Source organism: Rhamphochromis sp. 'chilingali', assembly GCF_963969265.1.
Source record: "Rhamphochromis sp. 'chilingali' genome assembly, chromosome: 5".
NCBI lineage: Eukaryota > Metazoa > Chordata > Actinopteri > Cichliformes > Cichlidae > Rhamphochromis > Rhamphochromis sp. 'chilingali'.
Genome location: NC_137932.1, coordinates 4,498,603 through 4,524,114, shown reverse-complemented (window position 1 = coordinate 4,524,114; position 25,512 = coordinate 4,498,603). Strand labels below are relative to the sequence as shown.

Genomic DNA, 25,512 nt, shown 5'->3' with positions numbered 1-25,512 from the left:
GCAAAGGACTCAAGCAGAATCCAGACTCAATGACATCTTTAATAATCCTGACCAGAACCAATTGGGTTTATTGGGGGAAATTCCTGCAGGACATAGAAGGAGGGCTGTGGAGCATCAGAATTAGTTGAAGAGGAGAGGCTGTTTCTTTTTTTGTCTTTCTGCTCACAAAGCAGTATGCTTCACATGTACCTGGCAGCACCTGACTATGACTTGATTTGTTTGGCTAATATGAATGACACGCAGGTGTTGTGTAATAATACAAAACAAAAAGCTAGTGCATTACAAGTGTCCTGCAATAAACTAGTCTTTTGAATTACAGAACTGAGGAAGAATAGTGATTTTTCTCTTACTTTATTCTGTCTTGAACGCAAATGTGGCATTACAAAATTACTGTTACCTCCTGATTTTTAAGGTACTGTGCATCTCTAAGGGCAAATTCACGGCAGATCTTGATTGAATCCACACATCAAAACTCACTGTTTTCCTGTGAAAGCACAGTGGGGCTATTTCACTTCTTATTAAAGCTAACAGCTCAGAAGGTATCTGCTTCAGACGGCGGTGCATGCGGGATCATTCAAGCCTTTGCAAAAATAAAGAAAAAAAAGAAACTGGCAGCTGTTTAGCCATGCAGTCACTGCAGTTCCCACAACTACAGTAGATGGCATAATTTGGTACATAAACGACCCCAATTGTGCCTACAAATCCCTCAGTAAACATTTAAGGACCCTTAGTGAGCACTGTGCAGTGATAATTATGCTTTATCCGCTGTCTGTAGTCATCGTTTAGCCTTTTGCCATCATTAGCTCCGCTGTGACACAGACATCCTGCTGTCTCGACTTCCCCAGACCATCTGCCTGACTAGGCCATGCCAGCCACCAAACCAACCAACCACCTACACCCCTATGCCCCATTTGGTCTGGCATCTGTGTGCTCCACTGATCTGCCAACAAAGATTTACTGAATGTTTAAACAAGCCCTTGGATATTTGACAACATTCATTTTCCCATTTAAGCCCATGGTCTCATTTTCAGTCAACAGTGGCTGCGGGGACAGCCCATTTCCAGACCCCACGGTGCTAATGATACACATAATGCGAGAGATCAAAACTCCGTGCGGAACTAGCCTCCATATCTGATTGGTTTGGATTCTGTGACCGATCTTGGATAAAAGATGATTATCAGTCCACGGTTGTTCTCTACCAGACAACACAGACACCTATGGCCCCCAGGCATATTAAGCCAATCTCAGCCTTTAATGACAGCCAAGGACAAGAGTCTAGACACAGCTGATTATCAGAGAAACCTCTGAATTGTTTCTTTTTTTGTTTTGTTTTAAAGGTAACAGCTTTTGGTGCAGGAAAAGATGGAAATGAGCAAGAAGGGCGGTAACTGAATGAAAACTGGTGTCTGCCGATCCTTTTACACAATCCAGAAACGTAACTGAAAGCCACATCGGGCTTTAAGGGTATACAAACAGAATATAAAACGTGCCTTAAATACAGTCTTTAACACTTCAAATCCCAAAAAGCTCATTCTGTTCATCTGGAAGTAGCGTTTTCAGTGGAAGACACGTTTCGTCACTCATCCAGAGACTGAAGAAGTCACTTGTTTGAGAGACGAAATGTTTCTCCTACTGAAAACGCTACGTCCAGATGAACAGAATCAACTTTTTGGCACATATAAACTGTTTGCTGCTCTATAACAGATGCTTTCACAACAGGCAGGCCAAACATATCGCTGCTGCCTTTCCTGTTTCCAACACTGTCAGCCTACCATTCCAAGCGAGGACATTTCAGCCGAATTCAATCAGACATTTATCATCTTCCACCCTGAATAAGAGCATATGAGACCTGTCGTCATGTCATCAGTTATGATGACTGCATATAGATTCTTAAACATGCTGTGTACACAGGACCACAGTGGCATGCACTGACAGAGCAAATCTGTACCAGTAGAGTAGATGGAAGTCATTATAGCCTATTTATGCTGCATAATAGTGATTCCTATGCAACAATAGGAATATAAAGATAGGAGCCTGTCAGAAATATTTACATATTTTGAGTGCATTATTGTGAATAATATGGTAGTGACATTCCTGGATTTGATGTGGTTTTCCTGATGCTAGTGATATGTTCTGCCTTAGCTTTGGATGTTAACAAAAGTTGAAAAGGTGATTAAGGCTGACATGACAAAAGAGTGTTAAGTGAAGCGGTTTTATGCTACTGGCAGTTTTCACTTGCTTTTAGGATTATTAAGCTAAAATACTTGTTAAGCACTCACGTTTTCTCAAGAAAGTGTTGCTATCATCTCTAGTAAGTGTTACACTTATGAAACAGAACCTGCAGTCTGTCGGCGTCCAAACCATGTGGTGTGCAGAATGGAAGTGGGGGAGCATGTCCAACCAAACAAATGGCTGAAAAAAGAAATAACAAAAGCCCAGCTTCCCAAAGGAAAGAAAAAAGACCAAGTATGCCAGTTCTTCCAAACTTAGCTTCATCACGCATCACCGAACGTGAAAAAACAAAATGTACGTGTGTAAGAGAGGGATAAGTGAATGCGTCTTATACCTCCATTTGCTGTGCTCTTTTAGGCAGTGGATAGTTCAAGAGAGAGCTGTGTCTCTGGAGCAACAGCATTGAGAATCAGACATTTTCTTTACCAGCCCTCCTAAATGTACTATTAAAAACCAATTAGGCCTTTGCTGTGCTTATGTGCTTCACAGGAATCGTTGAAGGGAGTGAGAAAGGTCACCTGTCTCTTTAAGTCTTGACATTTATACGCACAGGTATAGAAACGATCATTCAAGTGCACCCAGTGTGTGCCGAGTCTACCTCTGTCCTCACCTATGTGATTTATGTTGTCAGGAGAAAGCTAGTGTGACCAAAATGTCAATTAATAAATTTCCCAAGAGCCGCTCTCTCGTCTCACCCACTTCGTCACGATCTGTACGCCACATGAAGCATCTGTTATGAATACATGGATGATGACAGTACAGTGGGAAAACACTGAGCTGATATTAATCATTCCAGTTACATCTGGACAAATTAGAGAGGAGAGGTGAGAAACTCATTTCTGCCCGAGGGCATGTCTGAATGTTTAACCATCCACTCGCATGGTCTGGCTACAAAATGAGATATCTGCGATTTGAAATGATCAACGAGCAGTCTTTCATTAGCGCCGCTTCATTGGCACTCACGATCATTAACAAAGTAAGGCAGTTTCAGTATAGTTCTCAGTTAAAGTTAAGACTCATTTGAGACGCTTTCTTCCAAAGTCATCAACTTTTGCAAAGTAGATTAGATTGGATGTTTTCAGCAAGGCGATAATTAGCATGAAAATGGTTCTGAAGTTGTGCCAGTGGCACTTCAAAACTCCCAGGTGATGTAATAGCTTTCTGCAGATTCATAAACATTTGAAGGATCACAGAAAGTGAGCTTTAAGTGTCCCTTTGCTGGGTTTAATTAAGAACACATGCTGCCAAAAACAGTTTTCATAGGAAAATGATACTTGATGAAACAGATTTTTTTTTTAAAATCATTGTCTCTGAATATTAAAATCACAAGTCTCGAACAGCAAGTAGACCTCAGTAAAAGTTGCTCCAATTAAGCAGCCAATCAGACTCACAAGTCTGACTGAGAGATGAGGTTTTCAGTTCTCGCTGACAAAAGAAAAGAGGTGCGAAGGTCTGTACACGAGAACAGAGTTAATTAGAGATGAATGTGATCGTCTCTATGTTCCCCTGTCAAATGGAAACCATGTGTCTGAAAACCTTCCCTCTTCTTGCTACCTGTTAGGCTTGCCATTCCTCCTTATGGTTTCCATGGTAACACACCCACAGAGCTGTTCATAACACTTCAAATTTCATGCTCACCTGCACAGTGGGTAGTATGTATGGTACATCACCACTGAAAGTTAATTCCATTGTCTGGCTTATGTCGTTTTGCCAAGTATAAAGCAAAGTGAGACAATTACACTGACTAATTGTGAATATACTGTAGTATGTATATAAATATATCACTAAATTAAAACAGTGTACCAAAAACAAACAAGCTATTCCTTTGAGACTGTCATTTCTGAAGCGGCTGGATATAAGTTAAGCAAAGCAGGTGCAAGGTTAGTGTAAGTCACCCCAGTGGAGGTAAATATTGGCACACTAATCACTGATTGGGATCTTGACCTGATAACTGGAAAATACCAACTTGTTCAATATACTGAAAGCGACATACTGATTGAACAGCATGGAAGAGGAGCCAAATTGAGACCAGTCAATAGGAATGCCAAGAGCCACTGATTGTAGAGTAATAGGAGGTCACCTGCCTGAGGCAGACTAAATGAGTTACTGTTGAGATTCATGGCTGCAATAGTCTAAAGCACTGGTTTTTGCACATACTGAAGTATTTCTAAAGAAATCAGAGTTTATGCTGAAACTCGACTAATCCATAAGAACAGATATTTAAAGATCTAATGAAAGAGCCATGTTAATATTGCGAAGGAGAGCAATGGAATTCTAAACTGCTGATCTTCAGTCAAATTAATGCCACAGTAACTAGCAACGTGCCGGGTGAAACCAGATTGGCATTTTGACACGACGCCTTAAAATCTAGGCGTCACCAAGCTATCGGGGAAAGCTGGCAAATTTGCAGTGTTGGGAAGGTTACTTTTAAAATGTATTCCACTACAGATTACAGAATACACACCCCAAAATGTATTTTGTAACGTATTCCATTACTCAATGAGAGTAACGTATTTCAAATACTTTGGATTACTTAATATATTATCATGCTTTTTTACAACTACATGAATGTACTATTGCAGTGTGATTTATTACTATTACTGAAGGTTATTCGCCATACCAACACCAACTAGATTTTTAAATCTTAATATAAATGAGTAACAGTAGGTGGACATTAGGTAAGGCTGCACTTTTTGCAGCGATCTCGTATAGAAAACTATTCCGCGCGTATATAAAACAGGTCCGCGGCTCCGAACCAAAAAGGCGTAAAACCGTAAAGGGACCTCCGTCTAATACGTCGGGTTCATGTCGGGCTCGTAGCCGAAAACTAGCTTTACTTTGTTGTCTGGATCAAATTTGCTAACGAGAGACAGAGAGAGGCGCTGAAAGGCTGCTCCAACGGAACTTATTGTTTCGGAGGAAAACACGACCACGGTGTACAGTCGAGTCTTAATAGCTTACTTACAACTGGGCTCGTCAGGCTGCAGTGGTTACTATTATATTTACATGCTTCCAGCTCCCGTTTCTGCTCGGTGACAGCTCGTACTTTTCCACTCACCTTTTTCTCCCGCTTTCACGCTCACAGACACATAACGGGTATTTCAACAAAGTAACTGTATTCTAAATACCACCTGTTTAAACGGTAACTGTAACGGAATAAAGTTACTCATATTTTGTATTTTAAATACGTAACGGCGGTACATGTACTCCGTTGCTCCCCAACACTGCAAATTTGCTAAAAGTATTGGATAAGTGGTTTTAAGATCCAGCCACTCCAATTAAAGCAGTAACAACACCAATATCACTACATCAAGCTATGCTGCATCCATCTTTTACCTGAACAATGTTATAAGAATCCTTTTTGAGTGTAGCAGCTTACTCAATTGTTTTCTGAGTGATCTGCATTCAGTCGATAAGGTTGAGAGTAATGACTCAATGGTTGTTATATCACTTAAGGAGTATCAAGCTTTACCTGAGCTGCAAGACATAAGACCTGTGTGTTAGATCATATTTTTCTTCCAACACACTATTATTAGTCTAGGTCGCCTCTGGTTTTACTGGATGCACTAACCATGGCTTGTTGCCAGACTCAATGTTCTGTTAGTGCGGACCATTAAGCATAAAGCCGACACGATCTTGATGATTATAGGTCACCTGTAGCCTTAGCCACTATAATGTAAAAAGCTTTAGAAAGAGTTCTGTTGGATACGTTAAATGCGTTCATCAATAAAGGGGAGGCGATATTTCAGCAGGTAGAGCGTTCGCCTCATCGGAAGGTCGGGGGTTCAAATCCACCGAACGGCTACCCTGAGGTACCCCTGAGCAAGGTACTGTCCCTACATACTGCTCCCCGGGTGCTGGATTGGTGGCTGCCCACTGCTTCACTGAGTGAATGGGTTAAATGCAGAGAGTAATTTCCCTAAAAGGGATTAATAAAAAATCTAGTCATAACCAGTTTGGCTTTAAAGCTAAAAATGGCACAATTACTGTATGTATTATTCAAAGAAAAAAGGGCAAATTCATTTGTTCTTGTGTGATCATGTAAATCACAGGAAGTTATCTGTTAAGTTGAGCCAATGACAGGTGCTAAAATACAGAGTTGAGAGTTGTGAGAGTTCTGGCTTGCTCACTTGCAAAAGAAGAGATTGAAATAAAGATATGGAGACAGCGTTTAAGTTCTTTTTAATCTTCATGTTGATGATTTGTTGAAAATAACCTTTAAAACTGGCATGATTGGTAAATGTTTATCAGACCATATTATGTAGCAGATGACCTTGTGATCTTCAGCCATAGTAAACGCTGCTCTCCAGAAACTCCTTCACATTCTTCTTCTGTGGTGTGGAAATGATATCAGATACAATCCCTAGAAGAGATCCACCAACATTTGTAGAACAAAGGACAAAGTTCCCCTCCATTTAAATAGTCGGATAATAATCGTATTATCTGTAGTATGGTCTTACGGATCGAATGATGGACGATGAAGATATTTATAGGCAATGAGGAATGATGCAGAAGCAAACATCCTCCTATGCAAAGTTTTTGCAATTTTTTCTCTATACAGACCATACTTTACACCTCTGTATAGGGCAGCATACTTGTGGACAAACTACAGGAAAGCCAGTTTATGAAAACTATAAACACGCAGCTTATGACGACAACATGAAATGGTACGGTGCGAGCGACGCGTTTGTAGCTGCTGAAGTCACTACATGTAATGCCTTATTGACAAATCTTAGCATTTATTGACACGGTTGATACTTCTGAGAATGACATCAATGTGGTCTCAGTGGATAGACGGTTTGGGCCTACACATCATCGGTCACTGTTACAGTTGTCTCCTTGTGGGTGTCTGTTATTTGATTTTTACCTTATTTGCTGCATTTCATGTAGATTTTGTTTGCTTTAATGAGCCATTAGTCTGGATTTTTTTAATTCATTAATTATTGCTTAGTATTAGTAAACATGTGAGGAACAGGATCAGGATGTGAGGCACATCTATCTATCTATACTGTAAGGGTGCACTGACCTTTTCCCTGCCTCTAGGTGCTAAGATGAAAGATGAATGCGTGTCTGTGTTAACACCGATTTTTCTTCAGCAACAAAACTGCTGACTTTCAGCTGGCAGCAACCCTCCTTCGCTAGACTGAGAGCCCCTGTCTCGACTGGTTCCTATTTGATCAGCTCCAGTTCCACTGGGACAACCTTTTGCTGGGTTAACAAAATGTCACATCTGAATTCACTGCAGGCATCAAGTGACTTGGAGACATGAGCCAAGCTCCAATGGAACAGTCTGACACCAAAGCAGCAGTGACTGAAGAAAAGGGTCACGGCACGCCAAGAGTCCAGCAATTAATTTATATCCGCATTGATATTTTTTTTTTTATACTTGCAGGATTTTCTGAGTTTTGGCCAGCTGCTGCCTCTTCAGCTGTGATAAAACTTGTCACTTTTTCTTTGAACACCTATCCCTGCAAACATTGTGTATATATACTAAAAAATCTGGCAGTTTTCTTCCAAGCGAATCATTAATTCATGTTATAACAGTTTAAATTCACTGCTTTTAAGTTTGAATCACTTGTAATTTTAAAACAATTACTGTTTTAAAAAACAATTACTGATTGTTTGCGCTCCTTTAAAGCAAAGCACCGTGCTGGGAGAATGTACAAGTGTAAATTTAATTATGTGGACAACTGATAAACAATTACTACACTGTGAATTTCATTAATTATTAATGGTTGTTGCGCCTGTTTTGTGAAGCCTGGTGTGAAAGCTTATTCTCACGTGATTTGGCCGATGCATAAAGCAGATATCTCACATTACTTGCTCTGTTCACTACAAATAAAAAAAGATGAATACACACAAAGATGATTCTTTTTCCCTTCTTAAAATCTTTAGGCCATTCCTGCTGCGACTATGCTAAAGGTAGAAATTATACCTGCACAGGTGCACCATTGTGCTTCTTCTAGTCTTTTCACCAGGATAGTAATCTCTGGTCCCACTGGGGTAATTCTCCCTCCACAGTGACACAGGCTCCTCTGTTCTTCATTGAAGTCTCAATTTCACTCATTCATTCAGCTGGTAATTTTTTTTGCCCTCATTCATCCTAATCCAGAAGCACAGTCACATGATAGCATCTGAGGCCAAAGAGAGGGTAGGCATCACCTTCGATTTCTCTGCGAGCGGTAATGAGACGGTCTGCTTCACACCAGGGGAATTAATCAGTGTGCAGGAATTACCTATGTAATTGACTGTAGAATCAAACCCAAACCCATCAGGGTCCATCACGCTAACATTTTCTTTGCTTCTTTTCTCCCCTCCTCACTGCCCCTGTTTTTAATCCCTGCTGCTGCTCGGCTGGAAGGTTGCTTCGATGCGTGACGCTGATCAATCGCCTCGCCATTGGCGGATTGAAAAAAAATGGTCCTGCGGTTACTTTTATAAAAATCAATGAGTCAATGTTCCAGTCCACTTTGATCACCTTTAACTGCAAACTGCCATTTGCCCTGTAGTCAATCCCGCTGATGATAAAGATAGTCAGGAGCAATGGAGACACTGAATTAAAGAAAAAATGTTTGAGGCTGTCAGGCTGACAAAGCCGAGACGGAGAGTCAAAACTAGCAGGGGGGTGATGCATGCTTGGTTGGTGTGATGTTTATTTCAGCACCCAAAGAACATAAAGTGTTGTGAGTATGACTGCGCGTGTGTGTGTGTGTGTGTGCGGGCATGTGTGTGTGTGTGAAGCAGGTCTAAAATAGGAGTGTGTGGGAGTTCTCCCTCCAGACCTGTCAACTGACAGACAGTTTCATGCCTCTGTGAACTAAAATGTCTCTGAGCAGAGTCCGCTGGGAAGTATGGACGAGCCATACTTTATTCAGTTCGTTCACATTTACCACACAGGCTAAAAAAACACTCAATTATTAATTTTATTAATTTCTGTATTGCTCTACTATACCCTAACACATTTTACAACAGATATTCCAGAACTCTTGATATCAGTGTTTTAAGCTTTATAAATGGGGAAAAAAATGCAGTGCCAGTTAAAAATGTGCCTGCTCAGCGCGAACGACTTGCAGTACGAGTGAATGATTGGAGTCACTCGTGGAAAGAGGAATGGGGCATGTCAGCAAAATACACAGCTGATTCAGATTCCCAAGCTGCAATGATTTAACAGCACTGGACTGCAATCCTGATATAGGACATGAACTAGACTGATCTTCTATCCAGGATAGCTCAGTAGGTAGAGTGGTTGCCCCATGATCGGAAGGTCGGGGGTTCGATTTCCCTTAACAGCTACCCTGAGGTACCCCTGAGCAAGGTACCGTCCCTACACACTGCTCCCCGGGCGCCCAATGGCTGCCCACTGCTTCACTGAGTGAATGGGTTAAATGCAGAGAGCAATTTCCCCACGGGGCTCAATAAAGTACAATAATGTACACACTTTCTTCTTCTTCTTTAAGGAGACTCTCTGCTGTTTTATGGAGAAAATAGCCAAACAAACACCACCAAGCTCAATGTTCTTAGCTAAAGCTAAAGAGGAGACAGAGTCTTCAATTCATAAGAATCGTGTAATAATGAATTGTGGCTGAGTCAATAATTTCATATATGTTGAATGAACTGTAAGTGTAACATCAAAAATCAAAAACTGTAAATTAGGCGACTTCATTAATCACAAGATCACTTGTTCTTAGGGTCTAAAGTTCAATTGTCCACTGAGCCTTTTTGTAAGCTTCATCTTCTAGAACACTGGAAGCACAAAGAGATATATAGTTTAATGCAATTCTACCGGTTTCTCACTTTGTTTATCAGATGTACGAAAAATAATGTGGAAAAAAAAAACCACATATAGAGAGTCATCATTAGCAGTCTCCTTTTACATTGTGCTTCAAATCTCTAAAAACATCAGCGCTTATTTGAGCAATTGTGATCCGTAAGGATGTAATTACTGATATACTTCAGAAACAATAATGGACTCAAATCTGCTATTTCAACACACGGCTATGTGAACTAATCTAGGGCCTTTCAGCGGGTGAAAAATGTGCTACCAGCATCCATCTAAGTAAATCTTAAAGGTTAACACTCACCCTTGCACGTCAGCCTGTAAGCAAGGCTCAACTGTTATTTCTGTCTGACTGCAGGTGACTGTGTACTGCAGATGAGGCCTGGGTTTGAATTACAGTTTTATCTCCCTGGGGTGTGGGCGAATTGATGGTAAGGGTTTGCATAGCCTACGACAGAGGTTCATGAGCACATCATTACATCACCGAGACATACAGTAAATAACACCTCTACATAGCACAGGGATCATCTTTCCACACACAGACACACACACAAATCAATCACTGGCTCGGTGGTTAGCTGAAACATGGCTCTACTGGACTTTCTATAAATGCATCACAATGTACAATATGCCACCACCAGCAGAGGCATCTGGGTACACGTCAGAGCTATTATTAGGTTAGATATGATAAAACCTCCGTGTAAGCAATGTATCTTGAGTGTCTGTCACTCATTTTGTCATAATTATAGACTCCTATATTGTCATTATAATGCACTATGGCATACAATACCTGCGTTTTCCAGCGATTTACAGTGTGCCAATGTCCAGGGGTCAGAAAAAGACTTTGACCGCATATGAAGTAATCTGAATGTTTGTGATTGTTGCAGCTGGAGCTCATACCGTGACCCTGTCCTTCATCAGTATACAGCAGACAGCACAGCACTGATGATGGAAATAAACACTGCCTCTGCGGGACTTTTTGCTATGCTGGAGATTCAAAAAACATTCCTTTTGGGTACTGTTGCTCTCAAACAACCAGCTAATATTTGTTTGGTTTATCATTTATTACAAATTTAACTAGGCTTTTTGGTTTTCAGCAATTGGCTCCGAGTCTGGAGCTTTTTTGGGGGGGCGAGCCAAAAATGAAAATAAAGAAAGAGCAAGAACTTGTTGAGGCACAGCTTCACAGCTGTGAAAAATAACTGCCAGGGCCTTGGTTCTGCTACTGGTCTATAAGTTATAATCAGAACCCAGCTGCTTTGAATATGCGTTGAATAAGGTATGCTTCAGAAGACAAATCTAAACCCCGTAGCAACTTGCTGCGTGCTCGCAGGAGCTGTTTAGCACTTACTGCCGTGGGAGGCAGAGCTTTAGCCGACTTTGTTGGATCGGCGATAATGGCCTGCTGGCCTCTCCCAGATCCTGTTACACTGCTGGGGACACACAAGCTGCTCTCTATTTAGCAGCAGTCGTCTCTGCTGTAAGCCTAGACTGTAACAGAAGTGGTGGCCACTTCCTCTCACCTCAAAGTAAAAGTCAGGAGGAAGGAAGAAATGAACATTTTAGCCTTGATCCTACTGCAGTTTTATTTTCTATACATATAAGAAGAAGGAAAATAATACATCTAAAGTGCTGGAGTCGGTACACAGCACAAACGCTCTTTCACGAATTACTCTCATCAATCATTTGGTATTTTAACTGCGTCCTGTTGCTCTAAGATAATAGTTGTTCCCCAGCTTTGTTTTGAGTTAAGAGAGTTTTCCATGTGGCTGTCTGCAGATAACAGCATCAGTCCAGATGGTCCACCTTTGTAAACGATCTTCTCTGACAAGGCTCCAGACCATTTGTTCCCTCTCTGTTGATTGTTATTGCTCCATTGGCAAAAGCCTGCCCAAGCAGACATGCCTGTATGTGTGTGAAATTCACAAATACCACAATAAAAAAATAAATAAATTCTGACAACAACTCCTCTGTCTGTGCCGATGACCATGTGTCATAAATATGTGCTATATACACAGTCAGGCAATGTATCAGTATCAGTACGATGCATGCATCACAAATAGGTAAGGAAGCGATCCCTGTGTCTAGTTTGAAACGCACTGCAAAGTAATAAGCAGCTCGTGTCAGACTAAGGCTGGGTTAAGACAGGGATATTAAATTATCAAACCAGATCCAGTCTGCAAATTCTGGCCTCCTGCAGTGCGACAGTGGATGTCTTAATTTGTCATAAAAAATGGAAAGATCTGCAAATGTAGTCCGGAGAACACTAAATCATTAAGGTTTTCCATTTTCGGGATGTATATTGCAGGCTGAACTCTACAGGCAGGGCATTTCACAGACGGATATTTGTTTGGTTGTCAAAGGGAGGGAGAGAAAGCATGTAATTTTGCCTGTCAGACACCTACTGTAAGAAGCATGGTGAGATGCTGATTACATTTTCGTCTTCAATCCAGACAGAAGAACACTTCCAGAAACCAAGGGGGACAATGAAAGGCTCACAATGTGCCCCTTACAGCGTGCAAAGAGACAGAATGGAAAGCAGAAGCGAACATGGTTATGTTGAAGTTAGCTGTATGGTAAAATCTACACAAAAGCTTGGATGTGATTAGCTGGGTTGCTCTGTGCTCAGGAGAAGGAACACACTGTGCAGGAGCAAGCTAAACTGCTGATTTAATAAAGAAACAATATGAATAGATGGTCTGGAGCAGAAGCACCTGTAATAATGACCGAGGGCTTAACACGTGCAAAACAATATAAACAAATATGTGAAAGAGCCCGAGCTGACTTCTATCCAGAGTCCACCTTATGGTTTGTTTTTTCTGAAGTTTAGAGTTTCCTCTGACCTCTGCTGCCGCAAATGCATGAAATAAAGCAAATACTCCACAAGTAAATAAAGTTCTCTCCTTTCTTTTGTTGTGTCAGATTTTGTGCCTCATATGAAAACATTTGGGGTATGAAACGTGGGGAATATTTCCCATCACATAACTGTTCACATACAAAATTAGCAGGCTGTGGTATTTTATTATGATACTGGGGAAAACAGCACTTGGCATGACCGGAATTACTACGACCCTGTGCAATGAACTTTCAGTCCTGTTGCCTTTTAAATGATTACTTTGAAGATGGGGACCGTCATTTGCTAACCTTAAAGTGACTTTGGTGCATCAAGATGGCGATAGAATGTCAATGAGACAGTTAGCCTGCTATCTGTCTGCTATCAGTTTAAAATTAAAAGGACTCAAGCTGGTTTGTGATAATATAGTAATTAACTGTGAAAAATTCCAACCCCCCGAAATCACAAATCTTTTGCGGTTTCCTGAACATCTGTTGCCTTCTACATACACAGAAATTTACATTAACTCCTTGCATTCAGAGTCAAGCCAGAAACTTCATTAGACTAAAGTTTTCCTAACTGAAACTGTCCTGATAGACACTGGTTTACTTCTGTTTTGGGCCTTTCTGTTTTCTTCCTCTCACAGGTCCAGGTTGGGTCGGGCAGACTGGGGAGGAGATATTATCGGTTCTTCCTTGGCCTTAAAAAGCAGCCCAGGCTTCCAATCTTCATCTGCTTAGCTGAGTGGTAATCAGGCCTCTTCATGAGCTTTTTTGTGTAGAGTAATCTTGTGTGCCAATGTTGTTTTTGCCTCCTCTTCCAGTACGTTTCCCAGTCGGCCCGAAAAGCCGCTGCCATCATAACCTACTCACCTGTTTCGTCAAGCTGGTTCATTCTTGGACAGCTTCCCTTGGAGCTGCCTCGGCTCCATCACCTGCCTGCCCTTCCTCCTGTTACCTGCCTGAAGCAAACCAGTATGCCCGTCCTGGACCCAATAGCCATCTGTTTACAACCGATCCTGAACATTTATTTTCCCACTTTTGGGAAGTGCAATTTCACCCACCAGTTTTCCGCTGGATCTAACTCTCATCTCCTCCCTCTTTCTCTCTCTCTCTCAATGGATCACCTCCTGAGGCTCTGATTGCGCCCTGAAACTCACCCATCATTGTTGTTCCCTCTGGAGAGTTTCTCAGTGCAGTTTTCCTGTGCTTTTGGTTTTAGCTTTTGTGGAAATAAAATTGTGAGTAGTGCACAGTTCAGCCTCAGCCAAGCTTGCACCTTGACAAAACAGTACTGCATTAAATAATCCGAAAACTAGGTTTTAAGTCAAATATTCGGCCATTTTCACAGATTGAACACAACATCATAGCTGAATAATTCAGTGGCACAGTAAATGCTTTGGTTCACACACACATCCTTTATTCCCATTGCATAAGGCAAATATGCCTGCTATTTGTGTGCACTATGGTTGGTCATTAGTGCTGCGCATTGCTCACTTGACCCAAGGGTACGTAATTTATTTCTGGAGCCACCCATCAAAAAGAGGTTGCCTCTTGTCACACTGACAAGCACCCAATCTAATCAGCCTAAATGATGATGGGGTGGACACGTGCTAATTAGCATCAGCAGTCTGAGAATGGTATGACAAAGGACACTGTGCTTGTCTGGCTTTGTTATTCTACTAACTTCTTGTGCAGGATTTGTGTCAGTAGTTGTAAATGTGCACATTGTACAAACGATTGTGCACTTTTCTCAGTCCGAATTTATTTATTTATTTACTTTTTACAAAAAAAACCATGTATGAATCATCATGAGTAGCTGAAGCCCATGGGCAGGGTGGCATAAATTCATCAGAGGTCAGACAAGCTGCCCACACAGACACCCGCACACACACACACACTGCGACGAGCCAATGAACACAGCAACGTGCTCCAAATCTTAATGACAATCAGACAGAAATTCCAGCGCCGCTCAAAAACAATACGAGGTAACTCGAGCTGGAGTAGAAACAAGGGCTCAAAAGAGGCGTGCAAAGAAACAGCCTTTCCATCTGTAGCCCATTTCAAGCCAGTCTGTTGACAATGATTGCATTTGAGACCGACAATGTTCATCTGAGACGCAGAACTCTCCAGCAGCACAATGAAAGCACTTCTGAAGCTTTTTACTGACGTGTCATCATCAGCATCTCATCTCGCCCTGGCGAGTGTGTTTGTTTGCTGCAGTTTGGATTAATGAATGAATGCTTCTAAGGGAGCTCTTGAGTGAGACCAGAATAAGCAGCGCAAGCTTAAGCACAGAGCATAAAAATATCAAAACAACACAGTGAGCGTTGTGGGAGTTTTATAAGCGGCATGACCTGCAAGGTTAAAATTGAAAAGTTGACGGTAATATGAAATTCCTTTCACTTGTACTTCTTCCTTATTTTGCCTCCTCGTGCACAACCTTAGACAGAGAGGACTGCCACATCACTATCAGTGGTCATAATGATTTTCTCCGTGTATCTACAGCACTCAGTTACCTCACAGCATAAATGAGGGAGCTTCGTGTATCGCATTTAGCTTCGTGGTAAATGTCTCCAGATGTCTGCATATATTTACATTACAAAAATGCAGTTTATGAGTGTTTCTTTCGAGATGAAGTTAGCGGTTCAGTGAGCCTCACGAAACCTTCATCGTTTTGACAGACGGTGAAAGAAGTGTGAGAGAGAGATGTGAAGGAGTTGAAGGAGAAATGCTCAAGAAGCAAGCCCTGACAAGCGCTGTCCACTTAAAGCAACTGCTGTCTGGTGTTATCGGTGTTTCCCACTGACATCTTCCACTGACCTCACATCACGTCTCTGCCCCTCTTCTGTTCATCTTTCTTTCTTTTTTTACACATTCTGCAGACTGCATTTTTTTAAAAACCCTCCTGCCTTCCTCTTATGACTATCCCATCTCCCTCTTTCTCTCCTTCCATCCTCTCCCCATCTCATCAACTCCTCAGACACTGTGTCTCACTGGTGCTCCCATTACATTGCGCAGGGTGCATCACCACTCCATCTCCCAGTAATGGATTTCCAATGCTTCGACCGTCTTACCTGTCATGTGGTCATGTCTCCTTGCTGGGTAGCATCACTCTGTAAGCTTTTTAGAAATGCATGAATACTCTCCGTGTTATTGTACTCGTTCTATCATCACTCACTCCCCACACAGAGCAGCAAAGCATGACCCCACATCTCGCTTCTCCCGCTGCACAGAATCAAGCTGATGAAGCGTCTCATCACAAGACTGACTGGATTCAAAAGCTATTTGAATCTGAGCTATAACGCAGGGATGTATTGTAAAGCAGCAGAGAAGGCGCATCATTGTTTTAATCATCACTTGTTAGGTGGGAAATGAAGTGCAAGAACTTAATATGGCTTTTTTTAACTGCACAACCATGTGCCAAATTCTGTGATAGTTGTGTGCCAGACTTTTAAAAAATGAATTTACAAATTCTTTGCTTATATTCAACGGCTTTCTCATTAGTTGCGAAATAGTCCATTTGGATACCAAATTAGGAAACCATCTATGCAATGTTACTGAATTCAAATCACGTTCGTCAGTCTTGTCAGTGTCATCTGATCTTCACTTCCTTACCTTCATCTTCAAATCACTGTCAAAAACTAAATGTGTTCAGACTGTGAACGCATTCGATCAGTTACACACAGACACATATATATAAATTAACAGTCACCTGAATGTGAGATCGGAAGTTTAAACAAGATAATTACAGTAATTACACCTCTGGCACTAAAGTACTGCCATATCTGCACATGCACGATTGCTCTATTGTTAAATATCAATCATTAGAAGAACCAGAACAAAGTTCAGCCCAATCCATAATAGAGTTTCTGTTAGATGGATGGAGACAGAGTGTGAATCATAGTCAGGTTCCCGCCCACACATGGCTTTCATTTCAGTGCCAAAATAAACTCTTCCAAAGCATATCATCAGCCAAGAAAGCACATTGGTCATTGTATTGCTGGAGTTTCCTTCACAGACAGTATAAGACACTGTGAATGTGCGAATTAGAGGCTTACCTTTGGCGTTTTCGCGCACTTTCCGTTTCTGGCATCTTTTATGTATGCTATATCCAGAAGGTCTGTATCCTGTAACCAAGAAGAAGCACAGCTAAATCATCATAAATGTCAACCAATTTCAAATTTAAAGGCTTTAAAGGCTGTTTAGGACACATTTTATGCCCGTGGAAGCTACTTTGATTCAAGGTGATGGCACACATTTCAGAGACGCTTTCCATTTTACAACCTGCCAGCTCTAAACAGTCACATGTGCTTAAGGACACACATTAACCTCAATATGGGATGTCACCTGGGAGTCATTCAGTGTAGACAGATGCTGCCCTGATGACACTCTGCTCCACAAAAGTGTCTAATTAAAACAAAAGTGAAATGTTCCCATATTGACTGATGACCTGACTAAATGAGTACTAGCTCTTTACAAACATACATAAACACTCCAAATTGCTTTTGGAGTGTTTCCTCATAAAATCTGACACAGGATTATCCAGAAATCCAAAAAGAGTTTTTATTTATTCATTTTTTACAACAGAAAATGTCATCATATGCATCATATTACTAAAAGATCTGCTGTCAAAGGGGGAAAAAAGGAGATAAGATGAAAAACTTCACACGTACACAACGTTCTGCTGCTGCATGGTGTTATGCCAGGGTCGGCAACCTGCGGCTCCGGAGCCGCATGTGGCTCTTTAGTCCTTATAGTGCGGCTCCGCGTGGTTTGGGAAAATAAATTAGAAGTATTTAGCTTAAGTGTATTTTATTTATGTTAGTTCTTTTTTAACTTGTAGTTCTAAATTGGAAGATTATTGTGATATTGAAATATAAAAATAAAATTATATTCTATTATTTTTTCATCGCTCAAAATAAGCGTCACACTCGCGGAAGCCGGTGTACCCACCGAAACGCCGTGCATTTATCGAGACTTTCAACCCCAGGTAGGCCAATTATGGATCTTTGGATCCACATTATGTCAGCAGCTGTTCTCCACCGTGAACTATGTTAAAGACAAACACCGCTCACGCCTCACAGATGAAAGCTTACAGTCCTGCGTAAAGATAAAAGTGACTTCGTACAGCCCCGACTTGCAGACGCTGTGCGCAGAGGTTCAGGAGCAGAAGTCCCATTGTAAACATATCACAGCAGACCCGACGATGTTTGCATGAACACGCTTTTCAGCATCTCTATGTTGACCACTTTTCACACACGGTTTCTGTATGCATACAGCCGGCTGTAGCTTTTCAGCTCACAGCCCGACACACACCAACAACAACACAACAGCCGAGACGTAAGGCAGCGAGGCGTGATTGCGGGTGCCGCTCAGGTGCGTCCGCCTCCCCTGCAGCGGCGCTGCAGACCACGCCCCGCAGCACGCATTAACCAGGTAAAATACATATTTAGGCAGAATTTTGCAAATATCTATTTTTCATCTTTTAGCAGCATAGTGCTTTTTTTTCCAATTACTTTTTAAAAGTCAGGTCAAGGCTCCAACAGCCCAAAGGCGATATAAGGGTGGCAGCTCACAACGGTTTTTGTTTGCTACATGGATCATTTTAGTTCAGCTGGGTGTCTTTCCTTTTGTTATATTTCTTTAAGAGTTCAAAATGTGTTAATTACACATGGATTGTAGCACTTCATGGATTTCATAAGCAGCACAGCTTAGTTGTTCACACAAAGCACAAAGGTAAAAAAACAATATATACAGTGTTATCTTCATTTTAGATGTCAAACAGTATTTGCGGCTCCCAGTGTTTTCTTTTGCGTGGAACCAAATGGCTCTTTGGGTCTTAAAGGTTGCTGACCCCTGTGTTATGCAACAGCTAAGCATGTCTAAGCTGCATGAATGGCATTCAGCAGGCAAAGAAACACAATAGTAGTACCCTGACGAATCAGCCCTGAATATCACCACAGCTGTTATTCTATCACTGTCAGTGTTAATCCAAACAAAACCTGAACCTGATTCATTATTAATCCAGCAGCGTCTCAACCCATGTCAGAGCTCCTTGTTTCATCATATTTCAACATTTCACATCAAACTGCTTTAATCCAGAGGCAAAGCAGGACCGGATTTAAGGCAGGGGTGCAGAAAATGTAAATTTCTTTTAAATTTTTTTACTAAAACTGAAACCGGGTGATTCTGAAAAAATCCTGTTGATGAGCTCTCCGTCCAGCTAGCAAGCCAACCATAGCAAAGGCATCTGATTGCAGTATGGACACACACCCACATACAGCATGCATCTATCAACCTGTGTGCATCCATGCAACCATCGCTCCTTCAACAAGCTCTGTTTCATGCTTATTTGCAAAGCTTTAGCCCCTTAATCAGCCTGTAATGCATTTAGCAATGAGCAGACACAAGATGCAATAGCACAGAAGGCCCTTGGTGCCTTCCCTTAGTCACCACATCCCTTATCCCTGCATTTCGTTCCCTTGTACCTGTGACATGTGCAATGACAATAAAGTTGAATTCTATTCTATCAGTCTGGATTATCACACCCTCAATCTCTCTGAGAGAGAGCCAGGACATGAGGTGGAAAATTAACCAGAGTGAACTGTGTGTCCACTCAGCATTATCTGGGGAGACAAAAGGCAATGGGGGCTTGACTCGATCTCCAGCCACAACACTGATATCTGACAATCTCAGATACTCAAAGCTTGGTGGAAAATTGCACCTGGCCAGTGCTCCTTGCAAAACACATACCCACCTTAAGTCCCACCATGAGTATTTTGCATTTAAATATACTTGTTGCTATATGGAGATCGTGGATTATTTTGTTTAAAGGCATATTTCACTCAGGCAAAGCTGAGTAAGATAGCAATTAGATTAGCACTGCAAATTGTTAGCAGGCTAAATATTTAAATTTAAAAATATTGCCACAGCAGAAATTAAAGTACTCTGTTTTACTGCAGTCCACCAGGACAAGTTATTCCTTTTCTGCAGTTCACATAGCATCAATTAGGCGGTCTTTGCTTGCACAGAGAGAGCCTCTGAGTCAAAGGTTAACGCCTACATTGGGTCTGGAAATGCCTGCCTTTGAAGTCTCTTTAGAGCGCTGGCGCTCCACATGGGGGCCTGGTGGAACAGTGGGCTTCAGGAAGTAGCTTGCTGATTCTCGCGGGGTACTTTTTGGTGCCCCTCTGGCTCCGCACAGTTAGCAGAGATCTAAGGTGGATAAGCGGCAAAGTGTTAACCTACAGTACAGAGACGACTCATTAAAAATAAACTGCCTGTACGGGCGACGAGCTGCTCGTGAAGACGAAACGTGTGTACATCTAAAAGCTTCAGTGGGCAGAGGCTCAGTCATTGCTCAGATGTAAATAAAATCTGATGCCAGTGACAGTTTATTAATAATGAGCTGGATTTATAACTGCAGATGCGGCACAGTTAGTTAATTAAAGCACTTTATTTCAGTTGAGCAGTCCAGCTATTAGTTCTCCTGTTTAATGTCTCTCATTTATTTTCTATGACATATGTTCTTTATCTGTTCTTTTCTGTCATGTCTTAATTTATCACTCTCTGTCTCTCACTCTGTCTTTCCCTCTATTCTTTGCCTCGCTCCCCAACCTCACCGCTTTTTTGCGAGTATCACAGCAGCGAGCACGGATCCAAAGCCTATTAAAATCCACGGCACGTCCAGGAACCAAGCAGGGCCAGCGGGAAAGAAACTACAGAAATTAATGAACATGCTTAACCTGCACTGGCCCCGAGCCCTGTTTTCTGTGCCTGTTTGTCTGTCTCTGCTGTGGAGCTATTGTTTACAACACGCTGCCTTCCTTTTAAAATTAAGAAGTGAGCGCTAATGGTGTTTTTTGTTGTTTTGTTTTTTCAAATATGAAACTTTGTAGGAAATTCAAAATTCAGCTGGTGCTCATTTTGTTGTCAAATGCTGCCGGCGCTTTGTATATGTAATATATACGCCATGTTTTCATGGGAAGACTTTTCACATGCGTGTGGAATGTGATACAATTGACTCAAGGCAAGACCGGGAAGAAAAGTCTGCTACGAAGTGCTTTGAATAAAACAGTCTTTTTTTTGAATATCTACAAAGGGGCTGGCAGCGTCAGAACATGGTGGGTGGTTGTATAACAAAGTAACAAAGACTTCTGTTGCCCTTTGAAGCAACGCGTTTCCCCAGCTCGACTGGTACAAGCAAATGGAGGGATGTGCTGATGAGAAGAAAAAAAAGGAAGAAAGGTTAAGGAAACATGGGATAGAAGGCAGACACTGAGACAAGGATAAGTGGAAGTGGGGAGACTGACAGCCACAGCTCATTTACCAACAGCATGCTTGATAGCCTCCAGGGTTCAAAATGGATGCGCACTCCACAGGGCTCAGGGCCTCTGCTGAGCAACGGAGACAAGGAGCAAAAGGAGTGAGGGCAGGAGGGAGTGACAGATGAATACACTCAGATCAAATTAAGGAGCTGGACTGTTCTGTACCAGGACTAGTCAGTGTGGGAAAAGCATACAAGACAGTCACACTTGCTGCTGTTCTGAATCCCATATTTTATCTGCTTTATAATAACAGCAATACATGTAAAACTGTTCACTTCTATCTATTTAAAAATTAAGCAAATCAAAAAGAGCTAAAAGAGACCATCAGTCTACTAACAAGCACTTGATGGTTAATTTCATCTTGTCATGTTTTGTCTATTTCGCTGCATGTGCATGTCTTGAAACAAGCTGCCACCCAGTCAGATTCGGTTTGTTTCGTGAACTGCTGATTTGCTCAGTCTAAGTGAAATAAGGTCACACAGGCTGTATAACAAGTCAGGGCAGTCCCTAACCCATTGATGCCATCTCTTGGACTGAAATAAGCTCTTGCAAACGCAATACCAAGGCTGCGTCTGGACATGTCAATAAAATACACATGCACATACAAGAATGTGCAAGAAAAACATAATGAATTTTAACACTGTGCAGAGCTATAGAGCCCTTGCATAACCAATTACACTGTTGCAATCGCTATACAGTGTTGTCTGAGTGTTTGATGGCCCACTGACTCGAGGTCAAAGGATTCTCGGCACAGATGTGAAAAACAGAGCTATTACCCAAAAGGAACAAAACACACTAAAGCTCTGCAGGTGCTGAGCCTGTCCCTGTAAGTGGCCCTCCAGTGACTCTCGGCTGGCAGGAAACACATACTGTTACGAGGGAAAATGGTTTGTGGAGAGCTCAGCTTGAACTTGGTTGAGAGTGGCATCCACTTTGCCGCTCTACTCTTGGGTTCCTATAGTGCAGTTCTAACAACCCAACAGTGATAAAGTCACAAACCTCCTCACCTGAAGTGGCTGACTAGAGAGACGGAGAGAGAAAGAGAAAGCTACAAGCAAGCAGACCGAAGAGCTGAGGGCTTGAAAGTCCTTTTTTTGGTAGGTTTTGCATGAAAATTTGCATTCAGGCATAACGGAAAACGGAACTAGCTTTCAGCGCTCTAAGAAGGCTTAGTATTTACAACTCACGGGATAATTGAAATCATTCCATGGATTAAATGATTTGTTAGGCAGTATAAAGAAAAGAGGGACAGCAAATGCAGGAGAGACATCAGGTATGGCATGAGGCAAAGGCCTTGAGCAGAACTGCACTCTGCATGAGGGCATATTTAAACTGAGCAACTAATTCACTCTGGTTTTCATCTGTCTAACATGTCCCCTCCCTCGAGAAGCCTGGCCCTCACTCTATTCATCTGCAATTAAAAGATAAATACCCAAATAAATAAATAAATCCTGGAAATATAAATCTATGGTCTGCCAACTACTTTCTATTTAGAATTTTTAAGTTAAATAAACCTAAACCCACCACTGATGTTCATTCTTCCTCAAGCTCTCAGTGCCCACAAAGGTAAAAATCTGTATAAATGTGAAAAAAACTTAAGTCTGCACTGTAGATCTGAACAAACTGGTTTTAAATATGCATGAGTTCAGGAAGGTCATAAATCCAGTTTTTATGTGGAATTAAATGGACTCGTCCAGTGCCTGCACATAGAACTGTTTCTCTAACCTCTAGCACGGCACAAATCTGCATTTTCCAAAGGGCACAGTCCTCTATCTCAGAGAACAGACGTATGTGGGGTGCTGGTCCTGAGATTTCATGCAGGCATTTCTACTAGCAGAAATGGCAACCTGTCAGAAGAACGGCTAGGGAAAAAAATGAGACTGACACACTCCCATGAAGTCTAAAGCATTTTATTGGAGTGGCATTTAATGTTCTTTTATTATAAAAGTCACTTTTTGTTGTATTTTTTTTTTTATCTTTCCACTGTTCTTGCAACAAATTAAATCATGCCTGTTCAAACACCTGCTTTCTAGATTTGATATCAAATGATAAGTTGAAAAAGAATATGAGAACCCATCACTCTGGGGACAACAGATCGTATTTTGGGGCTTCTAGTGTGTGTAAATGACAGCTATCTGTAAAAAGCTTCTATCCACCCATCCACTGATCATTGTTTAAAGAGCGCATGTTAATATAAGCAAATATTAATGAGAAAATAGCAGAGGGCACTTTTTTTGTTTTTGGTCTGAATGGATTGTTTACTTACATCCATCCAAAGAGCGCTTAAATGTGATTGGTCAACGGTACTCAAATTACAAGCAAAAGACATATTACTGTTCCGACACATACAGAATCTAAGGCCTGTTCATTCAGCCTGTGCATGTTTTTATGTCTTGAAATGATTGCTTTCCCTTTACAAGACAAAAGACACTTCAGAGGTGACATGAAATGAGAACAAAGAGATGAGGACAGGACATGCAAAAATGGGGGGACTGTGATTCCAGCATCATCAATTCTTACCCAGTGGGAAACACACACACACACACACACACACACACACACACACACACACACACACACACACACACACACACACACACACACACACACACACACACACACACACACACACAGTCTACAGTCCTTTTGTATTCCTTTTTTCTAAAAGGAAATTGATGGCTGAACAGGCATAGAGAATTTTATTAATTTCCTACTTTTTTCGACTTCTATTTCTCATCTTGTCACATTGTATTTGAAATTTTGTCAAAAAAAGCACTTAAAAAAATCTTACATACAAACCAAACAGGACAGCAACTCGGAAAAGACATATCCAGAAGTGAATGTAGTGAGCATAATGTGCGTCTATACACACACAGCCACACACACATATCTAAAAATACATAAATAAAAGAGGGGGGGTGAGAGATGTAACCAAGCATATCTAATGAGAAGTTTAACAAATGTTGGTAGAGCAGGTTATTATTTTGACTTCTTAAGTTCTGACCCCATCGGAGAGAGCCAGTCCAAAACATGGCAATCACCAAAAACAGTAGCCCCCAGACCCTGAGGAGAGAGCCTGTTTATCAGACCATTGGTTAATTCATTTTTATTTTTATTTGCATGTTTATTTATTCATTTATTAAGCATATTTATAACACTGACCTGCCAAAAGTGCCTATCCTACCTATCCGCCTCTAACAGACTTATTAGCTTGGTCTGGGTTCTAATCAAGGTCTGCCAATTTAATAGGGCAGAGAGACAAGGATTAAAAGAAAAAAGCCAAAACAACAACAACAACAAAAAACAACTTAATATTGCTCTCAGAACACCCCTGACCTCAGTCAAGCACTTTTGGACCCAGATCACTGAACAGTTTTCTTACTTGCTGGGCTGTCACATCCCAGTATCTCCATAACTGTGTATCCTAGATCAGCAGTCCCCAACCCCCGGGCCACAGACCGGTACCGGTCCATGAGTCGTTTGGTACCGGGCCGTGAGAGTTGAGGCTCAGGTGTCAAATTTATGGTTTTCGGGGTTTTATTGGTTTTTAGCGTTATTTTTTAATCATTTTTATTGTTAATCCGGTTACCCTAAACCGATCCGTCACGCAAAAAAGGTTGGGGACCGCTGTCCTAGATGACTTGTCATCTTTTCATCTACATGTTCCCAATGCCAGCGTTCTCCTTACAGCCCTAACTATGGTCAAAAGGTCATATTTTTAAACTGGAAATAAAAAATAGGATAAACATTGTCCAATGCAATGTGCGTATAATATTCCAAGCCCTCAACTAATCTACATATTATCATTATGATTATTATGGGGAATAGAATATCCTTGTACATGTACAGCGACAATGTGTATGTAAGTGTATATATGTTGCCTTATATATGAGGATATATGTATTTATATAGGTATGTGTGTATATCACTAAAAAAGCACTTTTTTGATTCCTAAAGCTCTTTTAAAAAAATGTAGGTAGACTTTGGAAAAAAGCAGGCCACATATTGTGGACAATGTGGAAACAAGCTGAAAAGATTGAATGTGGGATGCTCAAGTTGAAATTCAATTATACAATTATGGTCAAGTGAAAAATAGAATTTTAAATGTCATTTCTAGCAGGGTGATAAAGTACAAGTAGAACCTGTTCATAGTTTTTGGTCAGATAGATGGAAAGAGGAGACAGGGATTAGAGGTCAGATGGAACGATGGGGAAAAAAAATAAATGCTTGGGAGAAAAGAGCGAGGGAGGAGCGGCTATGTGGGCAACAACAGAGATGTATGGCTGCGGCTGATAGTGGCTATCAGCAGCCGACACGCTCCACAAAACAACCATTGCAGAG

General features: G+C 41.3%; 1 protein-coding gene across 2 annotated transcripts in view; it reads right to left on the bottom strand.

Moving 5' to 3' along the window:
- The window catches only part of plcb1l (phospholipase C beta 1-like), a 131,497-nt gene that overhangs the window by 74,827 nt on the left and 31,158 nt on the right, over window positions 1-25,512 (bottom strand). For both annotated transcript variants that reach the window (XR_013971812.1, XM_080883519.1), the window contains exon 3: window positions 16,903-16,971. Coding sequence is in view for 1 of the 2 variants with exons in the window: in XM_080883519.1 (XP_080739645.1) it covers window positions 16,903-16,971 (69 nt within the window). In the remaining variant the exon portion in view is untranslated. The remainder of the gene's footprint in view (window positions 1-16,902; window positions 16,972-25,512) is intronic.